The sequence below is a fragment of the Cucurbita maxima genome, unplaced genomic scaffold, assembly GCF_002738345.1.
Source record: "Cucurbita maxima cultivar Rimu unplaced genomic scaffold, Cmax_1.0 Cma_Scf00021, whole genome shotgun sequence".
Taxonomy (NCBI): Eukaryota; Viridiplantae; Streptophyta; class Magnoliopsida; order Cucurbitales; family Cucurbitaceae; genus Cucurbita; species Cucurbita maxima.
The window spans coordinates 3,419,073-3,442,476 of record NW_019272037.1 but is presented as its reverse complement, the minus strand read 5'-3'; the positions used below and the strand labels follow the sequence as shown (position 1 = coordinate 3,442,476).

Genomic DNA, 23,404 nt, shown 5'->3' with positions numbered 1-23,404 from the left:
GGCCCATATCTTCGTCGATGCCTACGACTTACCGGGCTGTTTGGGCTGCCGCCACTACAGGCCCAGCTTCTCTCATGGGCTCGGCCCATATCTTCGTCATGACCGACGACTTTCCGGTCTGTTTGGGCTGCCGCCATTTAAGGCCCAACTTATCTCTGGGCTCGGCTCATATCTTCGTCAAGGCCTACGACTTCCTGGGCTTTTTGGGCTGCCGCCTCTTGAGGCCCAACTTCTCTCATGGGCTCGGCCCATATCTTCGTCAAGGCCTACAACTTACCAGGCTGTTTGGGCTGCCGCCACTACAGGCCCAGCTTCCGTCATGGGCTCGGCCCATATCTTCGTCAATGCGGACAACTTCCCGGGCTGTTTGGGCTTCCACCACTTGAGGCCCAAAATATTTTATGGGCTTGGCCCATATGTTCGTCAAGGCCGACGACTTCCCGGGCTTTTGGGCTGCCGCCATTTCTGGCCCAAGTTCTCTCTGGGTTCGGCCCATAACTTCGTCAAGGCGTACGACTTCCTGGGCCGAGGCCGACGGCTTACGGGGCTATTCGGGCTGCCGCCCACATTGACCAAAGCCTAGTAGCAGAAAGGCTCCCAGTGGTTTGACGGCGACGAAGGAGGTGCCTCACACCCCGACTGGGTTCGAGAGTGACAGTGTCATGGTCGAGGCTTCCGAAAAGGATACGTGTTAAGAATGAGAAATAAAATTGGGATCGAAAGTACAACAAACATACGTGGGATCAAAAGTAAAGTCTAAGTTTTCATTAATGTTTCCAAGGTTTAAATAGAATAAACTAACTAACTCTTGATAAAAAAGAATAAAATATCCTACTAATCAAATTATAAACTAAAAAATATTAATTGATTATGAATATCTAAGATATATTTCATAACTAAATATATATTTCATAACTAATTATTATAATATATTCTAATACTCCCCTCAACTTGTAATGTGTAGGTCAATAACACTCAACTTGTCTTTAGAGTGTAGGTCAATAGCACCCAATTTATCTTTGAGAAGAGAGTGTAGGTCTTTGATTGGTTTGCTTTTTAGACTTTGGAAGAAATTATTGAATTTTCTAAAAAGATCGCAAACCTCATAAATATCGGTAGCCAATTCAAGATCCATATTAAGATTAAAACATTCTGATAATGAATATGTTCTTGATTTTATTGTTGAGAGGAAAAAATATTGATGATTTGCGGTGCTCAATCAGAGACAATCACTATAGAGACCAGAAATTAACACTTTTGAGATGTGGGCTTAAAAGAATGATATATCTTGTGAAAAGATGATATATATCCCAATTCATCCGTCGTCCTCAGCTCTCATTTCTGTCACTTTTCTTCAGTTGTTCCTTTTCTACTACTCTGAAATTTTCGATTCTTCTGACATGATGAATTGTGGGTCTTAGTTTGGATAGAAATTAAGTCTAAAACAAAGTCACGATGGAAAAATTCTTCCTTAAACACGGTTAGTTTGGGGAATAGTGGGTTTGGATTTTGGAAAGTGATGGTATAGTGGGAATTGTAGGTTTGCATAATAGATTTATATCAAAGTTATTGAATTTGAAAAACAAGTGGGATACCAATAGAAGCTAGCGGGACTATTGCGATAGTAGTGGTAATGCTAGGCTCACGACGTGCAGAGATGTATGGACTAGACGCGGACTGTAATTTGTAACTTGAGAACTAGTAATGGTTACTTAAGGTTCAGAAGCAATGACAATGGTTTGGAAGCGGCTGAAAGTAGGAAGTTGTGATTGCTGTGATACTCGATTGGACTTATCACGATGGATGATCGGTGACTGTAAAGATTTAACTGATTGAGTTAGAGTTTGGCTTTAGGCTCGGATACCATGTTAAGAATGAGAAATAAAATTGAGATCAAAAGTCCCATTAGAATCTAAAGTCCAAATTTTCATTAATGCTCACAACCCACTCATAATTAAAAATAAATAAAATATAATTAATTAAATCGGGATAATAATAAAATTTAGTATTAATCAAATAAAAAAATAAAGATATATTATAATATATTCTAACAATAATAGGAAAAGACGGCACAAAAGGACAAAAAGAGTAGAATGTAGCATTCGCTTGCGAGAAAGTTAATGGGAAGTGCATTTGAATGGGCTGCTGGAAATTGCTCCTCCAGTCGTGTTCATCCATTGACTTGACTTCCTAATTGACTTGGTATAGATGTAATTTGAAAGAGCGCGTGGAGCGTAGTCACTGTTAAATAAAAGCTCTGCCTTATTTAGTTAGGTTTGTAAAAACATATGAGTTCACGCGAATGGAGGAGCGTGATTCTAGGGGCCATTGTTTTGGCAGAGTGGCGGAGTCTTCGTCCACTTATTCTATTTGTGTATATTTGGTTTTTCTATTTTTGTAATTAGATTTATTATTTAAACCATTCAACGGATGTAAAATAAACATATTGAGTCTTCAGCATTACCAGCGAATCTCTCTCTCTCTCTCCTTTTACTTCCGCTAATTTTTCCTTCGAAGAAACCTTCGGCCAATTTTTTTTTTCGTCGACATCCGATTTGCCAGAGTCAACAGTCACTAATTTTCTATATTACTTTATTACTCCCTAAATCTAACTTACAACTTACGATTTGTAGGTCCCACCTCTCTAATTTCTCCAATGTTCTTTCATGTCCAAACGCCGACAGGATCCCTCGTCTTTGGTCCCTCATAGACCAAACCGACTGGAATATTTTACCTTTTATTTTATACAAAGACCCACCAATCCAGTCTTTTTCTATACTTTCGTTTCGGCGGCGGAGGCGGTGCTGGCCGGTGGGTTTGGGCTGGGGTTGGCGTCGCCGGCCAGAACATTGACCTGAAGCTTCATGCTGACAGCACAATGGCCCCTAGTGAGTGAGACAGATGAAGTACCTTAGCTTGGACCTGTCATTGACACAGGAATTGACTCCTTGCACTAAAATCCATTAACGTCTCCGGTAGCCTCTGTCGTAAGCTTGCCTCGCCAGTGGTCGGCAATTCGCCTAAACCATGGACGGATGATGGACTGTCTATTTACTCTCTCATCCTTGCCTGACGTGCCCCCTCTGGCCGCCGCCCACTCCGGAGGAGCAACCGTACCCAGTCCTCCGGATATATACATTTTCAAACAGAGCATCAAGAAACAAATGGGCGGCTGTTGGTTCGTGGATGCAACTCATTCCATTGCATGTTCATGAGTTCTTCAAGATTTTGTATATGTTTTTCCATGTCAAAACAAAATTTGATTTGTTAAAAATTAAAACATGAATGAAGATGAACCGTGTTTGAATCTAATATGAAAGCTGGAAGATTTTGGATGATAAATGGTAGGATTTTCATGAATCTTAGAAAATAAGATACAACTTTCTCTTTATTTTAAATTTATATTGTGACAGTGTTTAATAACAATGATCCAAAATTATGTATCATTTCTTAAAACCAAAGCAACAAATGACAAATTTTGCCTCAAACAAAGAAACTTCTTAGAAATTTCTCAAACTTTATATTTAGCCTTACACACAATCCAGTTGGGTAAGTAGTTGAACAATACTTTATCTTATTTATCCACCTTCACATTATTCAAAATTTGAATTTTAATATTTCTTTCTAAACATAATTATGGGTTGATAACTATACACATAAAATTTCAAACTTATATCTCACAATTAGAACGGAGAATACGCAGAGTGAAGAGATTGTGTACCAAGTCGTCGCCGTCGAAGAGTGAATCTGGTCAAAATTGTATCTCCAACACTCTCACATTACAAAATTTATCAACAAAGTTACTCTACATTATCTCTAGTCAAATATAAGATGACTGACTTCATATCTCAAAACAAATGTTACCTAAGTTTTTATACAAATATAACAATATTAATTCGACCAAACAAATAAAAATATGAACCAAAAAGATTATAAATAATGAGAATATAAATAAAATGAGTTATAAACTAAATGAGAATTATGGATCTAACGGCTACCCATTCATTCTTGGAGTGATAGGGAAGAAAGAAGTAAGGAAAGAAACCGAGATTGCCAACTAAGCAAAAAAAAAAAAAAAAAAAAAAAAAAAAAAAAAAAAAAAAAACATTAATTTTTCGTTAGTCATATTTACGTTAGCGTCTAAAAATGTATTTGAACAAATGTTATATATAACTTTATAAAGTAAATAACTTTTCAAATTAAATAACTTCTCCACTCTGAAGGAGAGAGAAAACGGAAATATTTATACACCTTTTTCCATGTCAATTTAAAAAATAAAAAAATAAAAACTAAATAAAATATATAAATCTAGAAACTTATATGACACGTTTATTTGAATCTTTCAATTTTTTTAATACCTTAATTAGGTAAAAATACACTTATTCTCTATCTCAAAAGGTCATATTTTATTTTGCATAAATTTAATATTTTTAATTTTCTAAAACTTTTATTTAATTTTATATTTAAAAAATTACTTTCGCTCAGAATCTTGGTTTATTTATGTTCTCACTTTTACTGATTATATATATAGTCACATTCTAACCACCTTCTTCAATAAATTTTAATAAAATAATTTTTTAATGAAATTAAAATTTTAATTCTTAGTATAAAATTGTTGACATATAAAATGTTGAGTAGAGCGGAGTGAAGTTAGTGCATATATATATATATATATAACAACTAACTTATAATTAAGACATTTAAGCTTTGGACTGGTCCATAATGATAGAGAATTATGATAGGGAATTAGGTGTTAAAAATAAAAGAAGACATGAGGAAGGGCATGATGGAAGGAAGAAATTTCCTAGAAATTTCTCAAGTTTGAGAATCACACACAACCCAAGTAGGCCAGTAGTTGATATCTAATTTGAAGAAATGGGTATTAATATTTAATATCCAAGCATGCAAGCAAGCATAGATATCATAAAACAAATACAAATAATAAGACTCAAACAACGAGCCGGAGTCGACTTTATGTAAGTTTGACACCAAAGTCTTTCAATTCAATATTCTCTCTCTTTGGAATGAAATTTCTCAGCACTTTCTCGGAAATTACTTCTCATTATTATATACTCACATTTTTTCAGTTTCTATTCATGCTTTCACATCTGTCCCCCAAACCTTTATTATATTACCAATTTATTTATTCCACCATCCGGTTATAAATTTCTTCCATTCTTTAATGTTTATCACGACTCCAACGCTCCTCAACTCATCGACCACTGCGCCATCTCTCAACCTTTTCCATTAAAGAAATGTCGCCCAAGAGATTGTTCTGCGAAACAGAGCCGTGTTTAGAACAGCCTTTTGAGAAGAAGCGCCCGCGTCTGACGTTTGCGTCGTAAGTTGTTCGAAATGGAACCATAAATGGAGCTGTAAATTGTAATTCTACATTTGATTTCTGATTATCTGTGTTGTAATTTCCGTAGGATAATCGGGGATGTGGTTATGGTTAATTCCCAAAATCATTTGTTGAAAGCATTGGAGCCCTTGCTTAGACGAGTGGTTTGTACTTTGTATATATGAATCATTTTGGATTTGTAAAATGATTTAGGGCTTTTGTTTAATTTGATAGGAATTTTAATCTTACAGGTGAATGAGGAAGTTGATCGATGTTTATTGCGATATTCAAGGTTGTTACCTAGGGCATCTTCGTTGAGGATTCAGGCTCTCGAGCCTTCCAGTTTCTTATTGTATTTTGTGAATAATCTTCCCTCTACCATTTTTACTGGAAGTAAGATTACAGATGTTGAAAGTCAGCCACTCCGGATCGCCGTCGAGGCCGGCGCGGATAATCCGGCATTTCAGGTATATTCGGCCATGAAAATTGAAATTGTGGTACTGGATGGCGACTTTGCAAGCGGCGATAAACAGGATTGGACGGCGGAGGAATTCAATGCCAGCATTGTGAAGGAGAGGTCTGGAAAGAGGCCGCTGCTTCATGGTGAAATGAACATAACTCTCCGCGACCGCGCTGCAACCATCGGTGACATTGAATTCACCGATAACTCAAGTTGGATTCGGAGCCGGAAATTCCGGCTGGGTGCCCGAATTGTTGACTGGTCAGATTCTGATAAGAATCGCCCCCGGATCCGGGAAGCCATAACCGAACCGTTTGTTGTCAAGGATCACCGCGGAGAATGTGAGCATTACAATTCTTTCAAAATATATATATATATATATATCTTTTTTTTAAATAAAAATACTTTTTAAAAAAATTAATAGTGATGTATTTTGGTAATTTAAGTGTACAAGAAGCATTATCCACCAATGCTGCATGACGAAGTTTGGAGGCTGGAGAAGATAGGAAAAGAGGGAGTCTTTCACAAGAAATTAAGCAATTACAATATCAAGACAGTTCAAGAATTCTTAAAACTCTTCACAATTGACCCACAAAAGCTAAGAAGGGTAAATATTCCCCATCTTACCCTTTCCAACAAAACAATTAATTATAATTAACGTTTGAATCTTTTTTGTATGGATTTAGATTTTAGGGGTAGGAATGTCAGAAAGGATGTGGAAAGCAACGGTGAAACACGCAAAGACTTGTGAATTGGGAAACAAGGTGTATATGTTCCGTGCACCTAATGTCCTGCTGATCTTGAATCCTATTTGCGAAGTCGTAAGAGCCATGATCGATGACCAAATCTACTCATCTCCAGACCTTCCTAATATCCCCCGGGTATGTTTTCTCATCTTGTTTGATAACAATTTCATTACTTAATAAACTTCCTCTTAAAAAAGAAATTTGGTGCGATACAGGAGTATTTGAATAATTTGAGTAGACAAGCGTTCGATAACTGGCATTCGTTACAAGACTTTGAAGGCAATTTCAGAGAACCTCCCCTAATAACACAAGGTAGATTTTTGATGAAATTTTAGTTTAATTTTAAATTTTTAAAATTTTAATTTTTATTTTTAATTGTGTTGGATTATTGATAGGAAATGAAGAAGCCAGTGATCATATAATTAGAAAATCATTGTTTCGAAGTTGCGAGTTGATGAGGGAAGAAGTTGAATTCCGAGATTGGAATTCAAATTCAGATCAGTTTATTTCTACACCAAATTTTCATTATAATTATGGATAGGCACCAGATTTTGGTTACCAAATTATAATTAATACGCTCCTATTAATTTGTTTTCGTATTTTCTATTTTCTATTTGTATATTTGGACATTGAATTAATGCCGAAGCGATAATTGATGTTTTATTTGGAAGTTAATTCGAATATAATTTAATAAATAAAATATTATTTATATTCTTACTTGATCTCTCTCTCATGCAGAGGATTTGTATGACAGCTGTCATCAACGACCATAAACAATTGGAGAATATTTCCGGAACGATGGATAACTGCAAATTGACATAATACCTTGCCCAAAAGGACCATATTACAAATCAGGGGCTATGGTATAGCCTTAAAAAAAATTCAAGTAATTAATGGAATCTAAAATATTAATTAAATCTTCATAAAAGTAATTAACGATAAACTAAATAAAAAAATAATGGAATCTAAATTACTTATTAAATCTTGATAAAAGTAATTAACGGTAAGATGATGAGTAACATAAACTAAATAGAAATTAAACTAAGAGTATGCTTTACTGTACCATTCTTTTTCCACGTCAGCCGTGGATTTTTCTCTTTTACTGTACCATTCTTTTCCCACTTTAACCTTAAATCCTAAATCTTAAATTCTCTTTCCCTCGCTAATATTTTGAAACTAAAAAACGATTTAAAAAAAAAAAAAAACATGTTTTAACTAAAAGTTAATAAAAAAAAAAAAAAGTAAAAATATTCCAAAGCCACTATTTATGTATTTTTAATAAACATAAAAATAAATTAAACCCATTTTTACATTGATAAACTTTTTAGTACTATTATATCATTGATATATAAAAAATATATCAATTTAAGTTTATGATATATTATCGATATATTTCTTACCGATATATTTTATTTAAAGTATATTTGTCACTAAATATAATAAAATTTATTATTATTATTATTTTGCATAATTACGAAAGAATTAAAGAATGTGAATGATAACCAAGAAAAGAATAATGGATACATGATAATAGGTATATCAACTTATTTATACAATATGATATTTGATAAACGTAATCTTTTAAACGTTAACTATAAATTAATACTCTTGACAAACTTCTCAAAATTGGAATATCAATTTCATCACTTATATACTAAATATTCAAATTTAATATTTATGATATTTTATATTTTTATATTAGTAAGATACACTTCTCGTACTAGAATTTAGATATGTTAGTATAATATGATATTTGGTATACTATCAACTTTTTACTAGATATCCTTGATGTACTACTAAAACGATAGTGATCCATGAATGTTCATGCACGCCACAAATCGAGGATAATCTTCATGTCTATCTCAAATCAATGATGAACGAATTGTAATATAATGTTGGTATATTTGATTTACTACTAAAAATATGTGATCTATAAATGTTCATGCTATGTGATATATGAATGTTCATGCATATCTAAAATCAATAACGATCGAGCTGTAATATGATGTTGATATACTTGATTTGCTACTAAGATATATGATATATTAATGTTCATGCATACCTCGAATGAATAATGATCGAGCTGTAATATAATGTTGATATACTTGATTTACTACTAAGATATATGATGTATGAATGTTCATGCACACCTCAAATCAATAATGATCGAGCTGTAATATAATAATGATATACTTGATTTACTACTAAGATATATGATATATGAATGTTTATGCATGCCTCAAATCAATGATGAACGAGCTATAATATAACGTTGATATACTTGATTTACTGCTAAAAATATGTGATATATGAATGTCCATGGATACCTCAAATCACCGATGAACGAGCGAGTTGTACTATAATGTTGATATCCTTTATTTACTACTAAGTGTATGTTCTATTGATGCTAATACATTAATATTATACCTAAATAGTTAATGAACGGTTGATATGTTGAGACTGTGATACAAACACAAAAATGGTCGAAAAAATGTAGATAATAGTACAAAGAATATTGATGTGGATAATGTATGTCAAATAGACAACCAAAACCGTCACAAAAAACCTTATGTTTGTACATTCAATTGCAATCCCGAACATATATGTTGAGAATCGTTGGAGTCTTACATGAACTAATTAAATGAAAGATGATGAGTATTTTGACACGAGACATTTTAAATAAATAAATAAAATAAAATAAAGTGAAGTGAAGGTCCCATCTTCCCTGGTTCTAGAAGGGATACGAATATTCGCCACATTTGGGTTGGAAAAAGCAATCAGTTATCTCCGGTTTGGGTTACCTGTATTATGGCGGCGACGGTTACAACAGTTATGCTGATGTCAGCAGGATATCGTCAGCGAAATCACATTCTTAAGCAAATAAACAAAATAAATCCTTTCTTTTACCGATCTATTTATTTATTTGTTTCTATTTCCGAATTTTTTATTCCTAATTTTCAAACTTTCCAGTCATCCCTCATTTCTTTTTCTTTTTCAAAATATCACAAGTCCTTTTTTAGAAAAATTACATTCTCTGCATTCACACTACAAAATTTGTTTCAGAAATAATATTTTAATGTTACTAAACCCACCTAATTATTGATTTGTCGTGTTCATCACTTCCGATCCGCCGCTTTCCGCAATTATTGACCATCGTCATTCATACTGCTAACGTCCCTTGTTTTTGCAATTTCCTTCAGCTTTCCCCCATATACGAGGTCGATGAAGAAGCAGCTGCTGCCGGAGGTCCGAGCAGGGTCGGTTTCGGTGGAATGCGTAAGCCATCAGCGCTCCCTTCTGACATAACCACCTCCTCTGTCACCGACGGCCGATCGTTTGCAGGAAGCGGTGTTGAAGGTAAATTAAACCCAGAAACAGGGGATGGGGATAATGTTTGAAATTGAAGCATAAAGACTTGTAAATTCCCTCTCAGTCACAACCTTTTCCCCTTCCCAATCGCATCAGAATTTGTAACTCTCATCGTACAAAACAGAGCATTTCTCATCGTGCAAAACAGAGCATTTCTCATTGTACAAAATGTTAGATAAAACTTGAGATTTTCCACACGTTTTTTATTGAATACATTCGTTTGACTATTTGATAAATACGATTACTAAAGTTTTAGATGACAATTTTGTAGGAAAGTGATACAGATTTAGTTGGCCATTCTCCAACCATTTTTAGGTAAATCTGTTCCGAAGATACTTCAGCAAATCTCTCTCCCTCTCCTTTTACTTCTGCTCTATTTTCTTTAGAAGAAACTTTGGCCACATTTTCCTCGGAATTGCCAGAGTCAACATAAAACAGAGCATTTCTTATCGTACAAAACAGAGCATTTCTCATCGTACGAAACAGAGCATTTCTCATCGTACGAAACAGAGCATTTCTCATCGTACGAAACAGAGCTTACAACAGAAGCTGATAATTGATCAGTTGTGAATAAGTGATTTGGGTCTAGTAACCACAAATAAACAGCTCACCCACTACCGTTTGGTGTGGAAGTTTTGCTAATCCAAAGCACAGTGACGGAGTCTGGGGATTCTGGCACTAATGGTGCTTTCCCTGTGCCACAACTTCGATTCTCTATATTCCTTAGAATTTCTAGAGCTTCCATCATTGACGGCCTTGTATCCCTCACACTTTGCAGGCATTGAAATGCTAACTCGGCAACTCCGCATATCATATTTCTGATTCTTTGATCGGTTTTAAATCCGAGAGATGGGTCTACGAAGTCATGTAATTCGTCGTTTTGGATCTTATTGATAGCCATTGTTGACAGGTTAATCTCATGCCTGTGCCTAGTGATATCAACTGCAGGCTTCGAAGATATCAGCTCAACCAACACGACTCCAAAGCTAAAGACATCGCTTTTGTTCGTAAGTTGATAAGACTCATAATACTCTGGATCAATATAGCCAGGAGTGCCTTGTGGTGCAGTTGAAACATGGCTAGCTTGTGTAGGAAAAAGGCGAGATAGTCCGAAATCAGCGACTTTAACACCGAAATTGTTGTCAAGGAGAATGTTGGTGGTTTTAACATCACGGTGGATAGTCTCAGAAGCATGGAGAAAAGCCAGAGCACTTGCAGTCTCTATGGCAACCTTCAACCTTGTAAGCCATGGAAGCTCACCTGATCTTGCTCGGTTGCCATGAAGATGATCGGCCACAGTACCATTCGGAATGAACTTATACACCAACAAGAGCTCACGGGAGCGTCGAGATGTGCATCCATAAAGGGTGACAAGATGTGGGTGGCGCAAACGAGTGAGCATCTCAACCTCATTCATGAATTGCTCAACTTTTCTATAGTTATTTTCAAACAATCGTTTAACAGCGACCTCACGCCCATCTCGGAGTTTGCCTGAGGAGGGATCAAAGAACATACAAATAAATAACCAGAGCAATACGCCTGCGTAGAACAAGAGAAATATGGAGTGATTTGTACCATAGTAGACAGTGCCAAAGCCACCATCTCCAAGTTCGTTAGCTGGGTTGAATTTGTCTGTAGCTTTTACAAGTTCGTGATAAGAGAAAAGAGATAGAGCCATGTAATGTTCTATTTTCTCAAGCTCCTTCATCGGACGATCACAAGAATAGTTTTGATGCTTCTTTTTGTGCATACGAAGCCTGATGAAAAAGATTATACTCATCATCACAATGCCTCCAATACCAGATCCAGCACCTGTCATGACATTCCATTTGGATACCAAGTTCAACACAAGAACATTATATGTAAATCATGTTAGGTTAAAATACACCCCAAACAGAAATTAAACAAAGAGATATAAAGATTTACATAGTTCGAATGCGAATATGAACTAAAATAAATGAGAATAAATGAAAATATGAACGAAATGAGAGTTAGATTTTACCTATGACGACCTTCTTCCATGTATCATTTGGGTTTTCTGGAACCGTAAGCAATCAGCAAGCAAATGGTTAGACGGGAATGTTCTACACGAGAATGAGAAAAAAACAGAACATTACAGAAGGGGAATGCGGCGTACCAGGGTGAGAAGGGTGAGGAGGGCGAGGAGGCGCAGCAATGGCATCACAGGCATAAGGATTTGCAACTTCGTTTCTACAAATGCAGTAAAATGGGTACGTCCCGTTTCCGCCGCAATTGCCTCCACTTCCGTTGCATGAATCACACGCTCCCTTATACCAATTCTCGTACTCCACCTCGAACCCTCCTTTCACAGCCGTCTCCACCAAGCTCGTCCTGTTCTTTAAACCTTCCTTCAACTCCTTTATCGTAACCATCACTTCTATCTTCATTTCACACTCCGCAAGCTTTGAATAAACCGCCGCCGACGGTTCAAAAGCGTAGTTCACTCTCCCTCGCCTTTGCCATTCCCCACCGCACGAAAACTTGTATTTCGAAATTAGAAATTCGTTATCCGGCGAGCAATTATACCCCACCGAGATGTTCTGATTTCTGGAAGAATACGCAAACGGATGGTGATCTATAGAGGCCACTTGGATTTGATTTCGTGGGCAGTAATTATCGAAGAGGTCTGATCTTGCGATCCTCATTGTATTATTCGATTGGTTGATTTCCAGAACGTTGTATTCCAGAGAATTGATGTAAGTCGTGGTGGTTCGGTTGCTTTTGCAGTTGAGTTTGAATTCTTTCCGCCCACAAGAACTCTGCTTCTCATTCCCCCAAAATGGGTACGTGATGTTTACCAATTCTCCACAATTGTAACTCACACCGCAATCTTTGAATGCATCGAGGGCGTTGTCGCTGAAGCATGTCGATAGATGAAACGTGAAGAGGAAGAAGAAGAAGAAGGATTTCATTTTGTTGGGGTTGTGAACAAAGAAAGGATAAATGGAAGAGAACAGAGAGGGAGACTCAGTTTGATTATGAACACACAAGAACTTATCCACTAAGAGTGATTTTTGGAAGAAACAGCGGACTCACTGTCTGCCATAGCTTTCTGGAAATAAATCAAAAAGTGGCAGTCTTCTGTCTGTCTCTCTCAAGAACTCCAGCTAAATAAGTTGTTTAAACAGTCATTTATGAGAGAAATTGATGGGGAGACCTGCGGAGACTTTGAACTTTTCCAACCTTTAACTTGCCGGTAAGGATTAATAATAAATGAAGAGGATGATTTGTGAGAATTTTCGGTTTGGTTTGGTTACTTGCGGCAGGATCATAGAGATGTAAGAAACCGTTTGTCTTCGGTCTATTACGTATTATCGTTAGCTTCACAGTTTTAAAACGTACATGTTACAGAGAGGTTTCAACACTTTTATAAGGGATGTTTTTCGTTCATCTTTTCAACCGACGTGGGATCTCATAATCCACTCTTTTGGAGCTCCATCGTCCATACTGTCCCATGTTTGGCTTTGATACCATTTGTAACGGTTTAAGCCTACCGTTAGTAAATATTGTCTGCTTTGGCTTGTTATGTATAGCCGTCAACCTCATAACTTTAAAATTAGTCTCTATTATTCATACCAGCATATTTGCTAGCGGTAGATTTAAACTGTCTGGACTATGCTCGTGTACTAATTTGAAGAAAGGTTTAAAATGAGGTTATGAAAAGGGATATTAAGAGGGAAACAAAGTTTTTAATGTACAAATAGGTAGAATAGCAACAAGCATCACCATTCTAGCTTGCATATTTGTGTTCATCCTCATTGATGTGGGATCTCACAATCCACTCCCCTTCAAGACCCAACGTCCTTACTGGCCTATCGTCTCATGTCCACCCACATTCAGGACTCAACCTCCTTGTTGGCACACCGCCTGGTGTCTAACTCTGATCTCATTTATAACGGCTCAAATCCACTACTCGCAAATATTATCTTCTTTGAGCTTTTCCTTTTAAGCTGCCTCTTACAGTTTTTAAAACGCGTCTGCTGAGAAGAGGTTTCCACACTCTAGTAAAAAATGGTTCTCTTCCTCAACCAACATGGAATCTCACAACTTTGTTGCATGCCTTCAAATTAATCAATTGTTATAAAAAAGATATCGAATTCGAGAGACTTAAAACAGGGTAAATGGTTGCTCATGTGCTGCTTCTGCTGGTGTATCAGACAAGCATTGGGAATTCAAAGACAGAAGGAAAAGCATCCCAATGAGCAAGACAGTCACAAAAGCTAGTGCCATTAGTACGAGGTGGAAGAAGAAGAAGCAGCAGCAGCAGCAACTTGGAGTAGATCAGTGGCAGGAGGTCCGAACAAGTCAGGTTTTGGTGGAATTTGTAAGCCATCAACACTGCCTTCCAACATCGACACCGTGTCGGTCATCGACGGCCTGTCGTTGGGCAATGTCTGAATACAACACAACCCCACAATGATCATTTTTCTTGCCATTTCTTCTTCTTCCTCTGTGTTTCCCCACCAACAGCCCCCATGAATTTCACTTTGTGTAAGATCCTTATATATCCAATCAGGAAAGTACTCATCGCTGCTCTGCTCCACTCCTTGATTGGGACTCTTTCTCTCACCCACCATCTCAAGAACCAACATCCCATAACTATAAACATCAGACTTATGAGAAACTTTGCCAATATTCCTAAATATTATCTCTGGCGCTATGAACCCTATTGTCCCTTTCACACATGTCATCGACACATGACTCTCCTTGGCCCTGCATTGCTTGGCCAGCCCAAAATCAGTGATTTTGGGGCGGAAATCATCATCCAAGAGTATGTTGTGTGGCTTGATGTCGAAGTGCAAGATCCTTGTGTTGCAGCCACTGTGCAAGTACTCCAAGCCTCGTGCCACGCCGATGACAATATTGTAGAGTGTGTTCCAATCCAACTTCTCGCCCTTTTCTTGATTCCTGTTGCTGGAAATGTATTTATCTAGTGACCCTTTAGCCATATAATCATAAATCAAAGCTCTTTTGTTCCTCTCGTAGCAGAAACCTAAGAGTGTGGCTATATTTACATGGGAAGTTTTGGCGAAGCTAACAACTTCGTTCATAAAATCTTCACCATTTGATTTGGATTCATTCAAAAGCTTCACAGCCACATCGCGGCCGTCGGGTAGCTTTCCTTTGTAGACAGAGCTAAACCCTCCTTGGCCAATCTTGTTGTTGAAAGAGCCTGTGATTTTCTTCAGCTTTGAGTAAGTATATCGCTTGGGTGTTTGCGTGGAATATTTCCTTATAATTTCCTTAATTTTGTCGTTGTTTGAGATGCTTCTTCTCTTGTAGTAGATGGAGATGATGATAACAGAGAGAATGACGGTTCCAGAAATAGTTGCACCTGAAAAATGGGTTTGAATTCATATGAGAAATGTGGGGGAAAGGTACAAAGATATAGAAGGAAATTGAGATGGGAGGTTGTGTAAGTATAGTAGTTCATGGTGAGCAGATATTGTTTGTTTTAGCAAATTACATATCACTGTTAGTTTTACGGTTTTAAAACGCGTTTCATATAGGTAGAGATTTCCACACTCTTATAAGAAATGTTTCGTTCCCCTCTTCAACCGATTTGAGATCTCACAATCCACCTTTTAAGGAAGGTCAGCATTCTCGCTGACATACCGTTAGGGGTCTAGTTCTAATACTATTTGTAACCGCTCAAATCCACTGCTAGCCGATATTATCCTACTTGAGCTTTCTATTTTGTGATTCCTTTCAAAATTTTAAAACACGTCTAGAGATTCGTACACCCACGACCGTGGAGGTTAGTTCTTATTATTATTATTATTATTATTTTTAGTATTAGCTACTTGATGAACATTGTAATCCAAAAAATAAGATATGTTAGAGTTGAATTGAAAGAAAATCAAACCTTAAATGGAATTGTTGGTAACTTATTAAAACCCAATTAAGAATATATATAGATATATTAAAGTGGTAGGTTTTACCTATTATGATCTCCCCTCTAGGAATTGATTGCTCTGTATCTGTCACGATGATGTAAGAAATTTAAAATTTTAAATCTTTCAACCCACTGAAAATAAAAAATAAAATAAAAGATAACTTATAATGAATAAAAAATTTTATTTTCATGTTGCAAATATATAACACAATAAAAAATTTGTAAACATGATAATTGTTTTTCTAACTTTTCACATGTTTATTTAACTAAAATATTTCTACCATTTATATACATCTAATAGACTACTTTACACCAGGTAAATTTATGGTACTGACAAATGGGTTTAAAACAAAATTAAGGCCATAAATTTACAAATTATATTGATATGGTGTATTAGTAAATAGAAATTAAATATCACTATATAATATTTTTATTTTTTTACTTGAATATAAAAATTAAACGATAAAATTAGGCTTATGTTAACAAATTAAAAAAAAAAATTATGGAAAGACGTAATTCAAATTTTTTAATAAAGAAGTTTAAATATTAAAGATGGAAAAGATTTAAAGCGCTCATTTTAGGGTGAAAACGATGCAGGGGAAGACGGAATTATACGTACCAGGAGGAGACGTGCAAACGTAAGGATGGATGTCTCCATCGCCGCAAATGCAGTAAAACTGATGGGTGGCGTTCCCTCCACACTTGCCGCCGTATTCCTTGCACCCCTCGCACGCCACCGTGTAGAAATCCCCGTATTCCACATCAAATCCTCTTTTCACACCCTGCTCCACCGCCATCGTTCTGTTCTTGTGTGTTTCCTCGAATACCTCTTTTGTAATTGTCACTTCGATGTTCAGTCTACACCCGCTCATGTTTCCACTCCGATTCAGCGCTTCCGTTTCGAAAGCGTAATTCGCTCTCCCTCTTATTTCCCCCTCCGATCCGCACGTGAATCTGTAATTGTCGAGAATTCCAGGTAGCAGCGGGCAATCGTACCAGACAGAGAGATTCAGATCGTTCAAAGAATACTTGAAGAGACGATAATCAATCGTCGTCGTTTTGATTTCGATTTTAGGGCAGTAATCAGTTCGGAGATCCGATCTTGCGATTGTCATTGTATGATTGGATCGGCTGATGTTGAGAACGTGAAATTCAATAGAACTGATTTCGATCGTAGTGGTTTTGTTGTCTTTGCAATTGAGCTCGAATTCTCGCCGCCCGCAAAATTCCGGCCGTTCATTCCCCCAGAACGGATACATGATGTTTACCAAATCTCCGCAGTTGTAATAGACATCGCAAGCTTTAAATTCAACGACTGTGCCGTCGCCGAAACATAGCGGAAGATCATGCCACACGATTGTGAAGAAGAAGAAGAGGAAGAGAGGGACGGAAGGTGTCATTTCCGTGACGCTGGACCAAAAATGAAAAGAAAAAGGAAAACTGGAAAATTAACGCAAGAGTCATCTTCAAGTTCAAAGAAAGCCAGAGCTAAAAGATTATAGTCAAAAGATACAGTTGCTTTCCTGCTTGCATCCAATTATACAGCCTTGAATTAGTCAATAGTAGACTTCAAGGAAAAAATGATATTAAAATCTAAAAGTCTCCCATAGTTGGATTGGTTTGTTTGCTGTGGTTCGTGGTTGGTTCAGAGTTTCAAGATAAGATGAAGCATTTCAAAAGAAAAGAATTGTGTGATCCCACATCATCGGTTGAAAAAAGAAACATTCCTTACACTTAGAAGAGTATAGAAACCTCTCTATTTCAAAATCGACCGTGAGGCTGATGGAGATACGTAATGGGCTAAAGCTGATAATATGTATCAGAGTCGGTCACGACTATGAGAACCCACATCGGTTAAAAGGAAAATGAAACATTTTTTGTGGAAACCTCTTTAGTAGAATCAAAGTCAGTCAAACCATAAGATGTCGCGTCAGTCACACTATCATCTCTCACTTCGGTTGGAAAGAGGAAGAAAACATCCCTTTTAGGGTGGAAATTTTAATGACTAAACGGACAATATTTGTTAGTGGTGAACTTAGTCGGTTACAAAAATGCATCCGTGCAATTTGGAGAATATTATAGTGTACCATTGACAAAATCTGTAACAGCTCAGATCCACAGCTAACAAACATTGTTCTCTTTAGACTTTCCCTTTCGGGCTTCCCCTCAAAACTTTAAAACATATCTGCTGTTTCCACGCCTTTATAAATCATGGTTTGTATGGTTTGTTCTCCTCCTCAACCATGTGAGACATCACAAAATCAATATATTTCTTTCCATTACTTCAATTTTGAGCTAGGAGACAGGTGGATGCAGAATGACAACACGAGCCTTACATTCAATCTCAAATATGTACACATCTGATTCACCTAAAAAGGCTTAACAAAGCTGACGAAAATGGAAGAGCTATAGAGTTTTGACACATATTATACCATGAAACCACTGAAAAGAACAAACTCAGCCACTGCAATTCGGGGTTGAAGATTTGCTCATCCAAGGCACCACAACGGAATCTGGAGATTCCGGCACTAACTCACCCTTCACCACCACATCCTCTTCTCCTGTAACCTTTATTTCTTCTGTTTTTCCTTTCCCACTATGCTGACTCTCAATGTTCTTCAGAATTTCCAAAGCCTCCGACATTGTCGGCCTTGTGTCTTTCACACTCTGCAAGCATTGAAATGCCAACTCTGCAACTCCACATATCATGTCTCTAACTCTTTCATCCGTTTCAAATCCAAGACATGGATCCACAAATTCATGCAACTCGTCGCCCCCAATCTTATTGATTGCCATTGTCCACAGGTTAATCTCATGCCTATGCCTAGTGATATCAACTGCAGGCTTTGAAGATATCAGCTCAACCAACACGACTCCAAAGCTAAACACGTCGCTTTTAATCGTAAGTTGATAGCATTCGTGATACTCCGGATCTAAGTAGCCAGGAGTTCCTTGTGGTGCAGTTGAAACATGGCTGGCTTGTGTGGGAAAAAGCCGAGATAATCCGAAATCGGCGACTTTAACACCGAAGTTGCTGTCGAGGAGAATGTTGGTAGTTTTAACATCACGGTGGATAGTCTCAGAGGCATGGAGAAAAGCCAGAGCACTTGCAGTCTCAATGGCAATCTTCAACCTTGTATGCCATGGAAGCTCACCGGGTTTTGCTCGTTCGCCGTGAAGATGATCGGCAACAGTACCGTTTGGGATGAATTCATAAACCAACAGAAGTTCACGGCAGTGTCGAGAGGTACATCCATAAAGGGTGACAAGATGTGGGTGGCGCAAACGAGTAAGGATCTCAACTTCATTCATGAAATGCTCAACTCTTCTGTAGTTATTTTCAAACAATCGTTTAACAGCGACCTCACGTCCATCAGGAAGTTTGCCTATCAAATGAATTCAAACATCATACACTACGTATGCTTGGATTAAAGACTGAAAACTATTGAGTGATCTTTACCGTAGTAGACAGTACCACAGCCGCCATCTCCAAGTTCTTTGGCCGGATTAAACCTGTCGGTGGCCTTTTCAAGCTCTTCGTAAGAGAACAAAGGCACACCCATGTAATCTTCTCCTTTCTCAAGCTCCTTCGCAGGAAGATTACTAGAATTGTTTCGTAGGAGAAAGGAGGAGGGAGTATAAGTACGAGCAAGCTTCTTTTTGTGCAAACGAAACCAGATGAAAAAGGCTACGCTCATTATCATTACCCCGCCAAAACCACAGCTAAAACCTGCCATTTGCTACTTAAGTTAGCTCATTTTCCAATCATAAGAGAACAATTTGTGTAATCTGAAATCAGGGTCTTGTTTTTTTACCTATGACGTACTTCTTCCAAACATCATTTTCTCCTGCCATGGCAAGCAAATCGTTAGGAAAGATTGTATACCAAAAGAAATAGAAGAACAGAGCAAAGATTCGAGCAAGAGCAAAGCAAGATTTATTTCCTAGAAAGTTACCCTGTTTGCAGGTTTGTAGATGAGGTCCATCAGGACAAAAGCAAACAAACTCGTTGCTTTCAAACCCACATCGCCCGCCACTTGTCTCACAATTGCTACAATTTTGGGCACTCCAATTTAAAGTGAAACCCATCTTCAAGACATCGGAATAACTCTTCCTCAACAACCCAGAAAAATCATCGTCCTGATTAGGAATGTCTATAGGCACCTCTACCGAGGATTGACAAGAATCGACAGAGAAGTTCATAAGCTCCACAAATCCATCGTGGAAAACAGCAAAAGAATGGAGTTTGGTTGTGTTTGAACAACGAATTGGGTAGCTATACTTGGGAGGAAGGGAAGTGCAGTTGTAAAAGAAGAAGAAGCCAATATGATCCGGAGTGTGAGTGAATGGGGTTCGGTGGAGGGTGAAGTTATGAAGAGGAGTAGGGCATTTGAGGTCGTAGACCGCAGCATTTGCCACAAGAAAAGAGTGGGTTTGATAGGAGATTTCTCTGATAATATAATCCTCTTCTGAAATTTTGATAACTGGGTATTCATGTTTGCAGGTGATAGGAAAGGTAGGGAATCCACAGAACTGGCTGTGCGAATGAGCTATCCAAAAAGGATAGCTGATATTTGGTCCTTTCCCACAGGATTTTGGAGCACAAGCTTCAAACTTCTCGTCTGAGGACAGAGTTTGGCGAGTTAAGATGATGAAGAAGAAGAAGAAGATAAAAAGAAAAGGGGTTCTCTTGAAATCCATTAATGGAAGGAATGAAGAAGAAACAGGACAGTGTGTTTGGTGGGTTAACTGGGAATGATCATAACATTACTTTTTGAGAACTTTGTGGCATAAGAATTTAAGATTGCTTCCAAAAATTGGATGAAAATGAAATGGAAAAAGAAAAGTTCCTTTTGAACGTGGGCGGGGCTTTACTTTCTTCACTTCCCACAAGGATTTGTGAGGCTTTTTGTGTTTGGCAATGCTAAGAAAAATGGTCTACTTGGTCGGCAAAATATGATCATGAAAGGTCGGTCATATATCACCACTGCCTTTAAAAACTAAAGTTTGTTGAAGTTTGTACCGTCCCAGCCCATCACTAGTAGAGTGGTTGTCTTCTTTGAAATTTTTTTTTGGAGCTTCTTTTTAAAGACATTTACTGATGAGAGGTTTATATCCGTCTTTTTCTATGCAAAAATCAAAATTTAAATTACTAGTATTTTAATTAATGATGTGATATACACCCCAATTGAGATATATTTAAGTTTTAAATCTTATTTTGTTAAATTATACTTGCTTCGAAACCTTATTTCATGATTTTTTTGTTATTCCTAGTGTATTATTATTAGTGTTATTATTATTATTATTATTATATTATGGTGTATAAGATTTGTTGACTTTATAGGGTCAAAACTAGAGATTTCTTCCTTCCACAACACATGTGTAGCTGTTGACACGTTCCAACGATGGTAGCCTTAAGTTTTGACGGCGGGGCCCACTTCTTAGCCCCAATTTCACTGGCTAACCAATGTCATCACGACTTTGACTAGTCAGTCCATTGACTTTTACACATCTATTGCCTATCAATTACCAAATTTCTCCCTTCCCTCAAAACTCTCCTAATCTAAAATAAAATAAATTAAAAATTACCGAACATATTCTTTATTAAAATGATACAAGAAAATTAATAGCAATAAAATTAAATTGATTTATTCAATTGAAATAAAATGTGAAATTGATCTTAATTGTTTATGCATTTTTACTCAAATTTACCATGTAATTACAACTTATATTTACCTAAATTATAATATTTGGAGAGTATTAAAAATTCAAATGAACAGAAGATTTGATGCAGTGGAGGATGAAGTACGTACCAGGAGGAGGAGGAGACTTGCAAACGAAAGGATGGATGTCTCCATCGCCACAAATGCAGTGAAACTGATGGGTGGCGTTCCTTCCACACTTGCCGCCGTATTCCTTGCACCCCTCGCACGCCACCGTGTAGAAATCCCCGTATTCCACATCAAATCCTCTTTTCACACCCTGCTCCACCGCCATCGTTCTGTTCTTGTGTGTTTCCTCGAATACCTCTTTTGTAATTGTCACTTCGATGTTCAGTCTACACCCGCTCATGTTTCCACTCCGATTCAGCGCTTCCGTTTCTAAAGCGTAATTCGCTCTCCCTCTTATTTCCCCCTCCGATCCGCACGTGAATCTGTAATTGTCGAGAATTCCAGGTAGCAGCGGGCAATCGTACCAGACAGAGAGATTCAGATCGTTCAAAGAATACTTGAAGAGACGATAATCAATCCTCGTCGTTTTGATTTCGATTTTAGGGCAGTAATCAGTTCGGAGATCCGATCTTGCTATTGTCATTGTATGATTGGATCGGCTGATGTTGAGAACGTGAAATTCAATAGAACTGATTTCGATCGTAGTGGTTTTGTTGTGTTTGCAATTGAGCTTGAATTCACGGCGGCCGCAGAATTCCTGCCGCTCATTCCCCCAAAACGGATACGTGACGTTTACCAAATCTCCGCAGTTGTAATAGAGACTGCAAGCTTTGAATTCCTCGTGGGCGTCGTCGGCGGAGCATAGCGGAAGATCAAACCACACCACTGTGAAGAAGAAGAAGAGGAAGAGGAAGAGAGGGACGGAAGTTTTCATTTCCGTGAAGGCTCATGAACAGAGGATGGTTTTGATCTGAAAATGGGGGCAATTGAATAAGAAATGGTCTCCTTATGCTGACGGTAACTACCAGGAATGTTGACCAAAAATAAAAGAAACTTGGAAAGTTATGTTATTTGGCAGTGTGAAACTGATTGTTGGGTTGACGAGTAAATCCACCCCAGAAGCCACCGGTGTTTTTCTTCTTAATTCATTTTTTATTTATTAATTATTTCAATTGGACCAATTTGCGAATTTAACCTGATAATAAATAATAAATTAGAGCTGTTTAATGATTATTTCTAGTATGACTTGATTTGTTAATTAAAAATATATATTTAATGAAGCTCAACTTTAATCTGTAAATTATATTGGTTTGTTAATTATAATTAGTTTCTTAAACATTAACGCGGTTTTGTGAGAATTAAAATAGTCCATCTCGCCTTATGCCCAATATAACATTGGTTCGGATTGGAGGTCAACAATAGAGTTGGAAAAGAAAATTTCTTCCACTCGGGAAGACGAGGACGGGATGTATTTTCCATCCTTCATGTAAATTAATTATTTTCGTACTCATTTATGCTAATTATTAAAATTAAAATTAAAATCATAATTATTTCTCATTAACTACTCTACATCCTACAGAATTAATTACCTTACTTTATTTGAAGTGGTTGATTCTATAAGGTTTGTGCATGTGATCATTAATTATAATAATTATTATTATTTATTTTTTTTGTAAAGAAGGGAGAGCATCGTCCATTGTTTTCATATGATACCAAAAATAAAAAAAAAACAAAAAAAAAAACTTAGGATTTAAATCAAATTTAAATTGAATCCTTCTCAACTAATTCCTTTTTCTACTAGACGTCATCATTAGGGGAGAATAAGTTACCCAAACGCCGCCGTTTCATTTTTAATTGGCATGAATTAATAATAGTTAAGAATACAAACGGTTATATCTT

At 37.0% G+C, this 23,404-nt stretch overlaps 3 protein-coding genes across 7 annotated transcripts; 1 reads left to right on the top strand and 2 right to left on the bottom strand.

Annotated features, from left to right (window-relative positions):
* Positions 1-5,160: 5,160 nt before the first annotated feature.
* LOC111495529 (protein SAR DEFICIENT 1-like) lies at positions 5,161-7,536 on the top strand. 4 transcript variants are annotated; one of them, XM_023145604.1, is made up of 7 exons: positions 5,161-5,341; positions 5,430-5,505; positions 5,593-6,142; positions 6,248-6,408; positions 6,488-6,682; positions 6,763-6,859; positions 7,286-7,536. In XM_023145604.1, the coding sequence occupies exons 1-7, from the start codon at positions 5,256-5,258 to the stop codon at positions 7,318-7,320; spliced, it is 1,200 nt and encodes a 399-aa protein (XP_023001372.1). In that variant the 5' UTR covers positions 5,161-5,255; the 3' UTR covers positions 7,321-7,536. The 4 variants fall into 4 exon arrangements, with proteins under 4 accessions (XP_023001372.1, XP_023001370.1, XP_023001371.1 ...); XM_023145602.1 differs by lacking the exon at positions 7,286-7,536 and adding an exon at positions 6,943-7,207 and having other exon boundaries at positions 5,162-5,341; XM_023145603.1 differs by lacking the exon at positions 7,286-7,536 and adding an exon at positions 6,942-7,207 and having other exon boundaries at positions 5,162-5,341; positions 6,763-6,866.
* Positions 7,537-10,367: 2,831 nt separating this feature from the next.
* LOC111495165 (LEAF RUST 10 DISEASE-RESISTANCE LOCUS RECEPTOR-LIKE PROTEIN KINASE-like 1.2) lies at positions 10,368-12,903 on the bottom strand. 2 transcript variants are annotated; one of them, XM_023145067.1, is made up of 4 exons: positions 12,054-12,903; positions 11,919-11,954; positions 11,492-11,728; positions 10,368-11,407 (listed from the first exon to the last, which is right to left on the bottom strand). In XM_023145067.1, the coding sequence occupies exons 1-4, from the start codon at positions 12,847-12,849 to the stop codon at positions 10,524-10,526; spliced, it is 1,953 nt and encodes a 650-aa protein (XP_023000835.1). In that variant the 5' UTR covers positions 12,850-12,903; the 3' UTR covers positions 10,368-10,523. The 2 variants fall into 2 exon arrangements, with proteins under 2 accessions (XP_023000835.1, XP_023000837.1); XM_023145069.1 differs by having other exon boundaries at positions 11,919-11,955; positions 12,064-12,903.
* A 614-nt stretch (positions 12,904-13,517) lies between these two features.
* On the bottom strand, positions 13,518-22,463 carry LOC111495731. The gene is given in 8 exon segments (XM_023145889.1): positions 13,518-14,043; positions 14,171-15,272; positions 15,880-15,918; positions 16,453-17,280; positions 18,299-19,219; positions 19,294-19,563; positions 19,649-19,681; positions 21,647-22,463. Coding segments are annotated over 8 exon segments (4,068 nt in total). The 5' UTR covers positions 22,440-22,463; the 3' UTR covers positions 13,518-13,961.
* Positions 22,464-23,404: the final 941 nt, after the last annotated feature.

What these genes read in the sequence shown, in the direction of transcription:
- LOC111495529 (XM_023145602.1), top strand. Translation starts at nt 5,256, where the DNA reads ATGTCGCCCAAGAGATTGTTCTGCGAAACAGAGCCGTGTTTAGAACAG. An exon ending in CCGCGTCTGACGTTTGCGTC is followed by an intron (nt 5,342 to 5,429) that starts GTAAGTTGTTCG and finishes TAATTTCCGTAG; the next exon opens with GATAATCGGGGATGTGGTTA. An exon ending in AGCCCTTGCTTAGACGAGTG is followed by an intron (nt 5,506 to 5,592) that starts GTTTGTACTTTG and finishes TTAATCTTACAG; the next exon opens with GTGAATGAGGAAGTTGATCG.
- LOC111495165 (XM_023145067.1), bottom strand. Translation starts at nt 12,849, where the DNA reads ATGAAATCCTTCTTCTTCTTCTTCCTCTTCACGTTTCATCTATCGACA. An exon ending in TCCTCACCCTTCTCACCCTG is followed by an intron (nt 11,955 to 12,053) that starts GTACGCCGCATT and finishes TTACGGTTCCAG; the next exon opens with AAAACCCAAATGATACATGG. An exon ending in CTTTGGCACTGTCTACTATG is followed by an intron (nt 11,408 to 11,491) that starts GTACAAATCACT and finishes ATCCCTCCTCAG; the next exon opens with GCAAACTCCGAGATGGGCGT.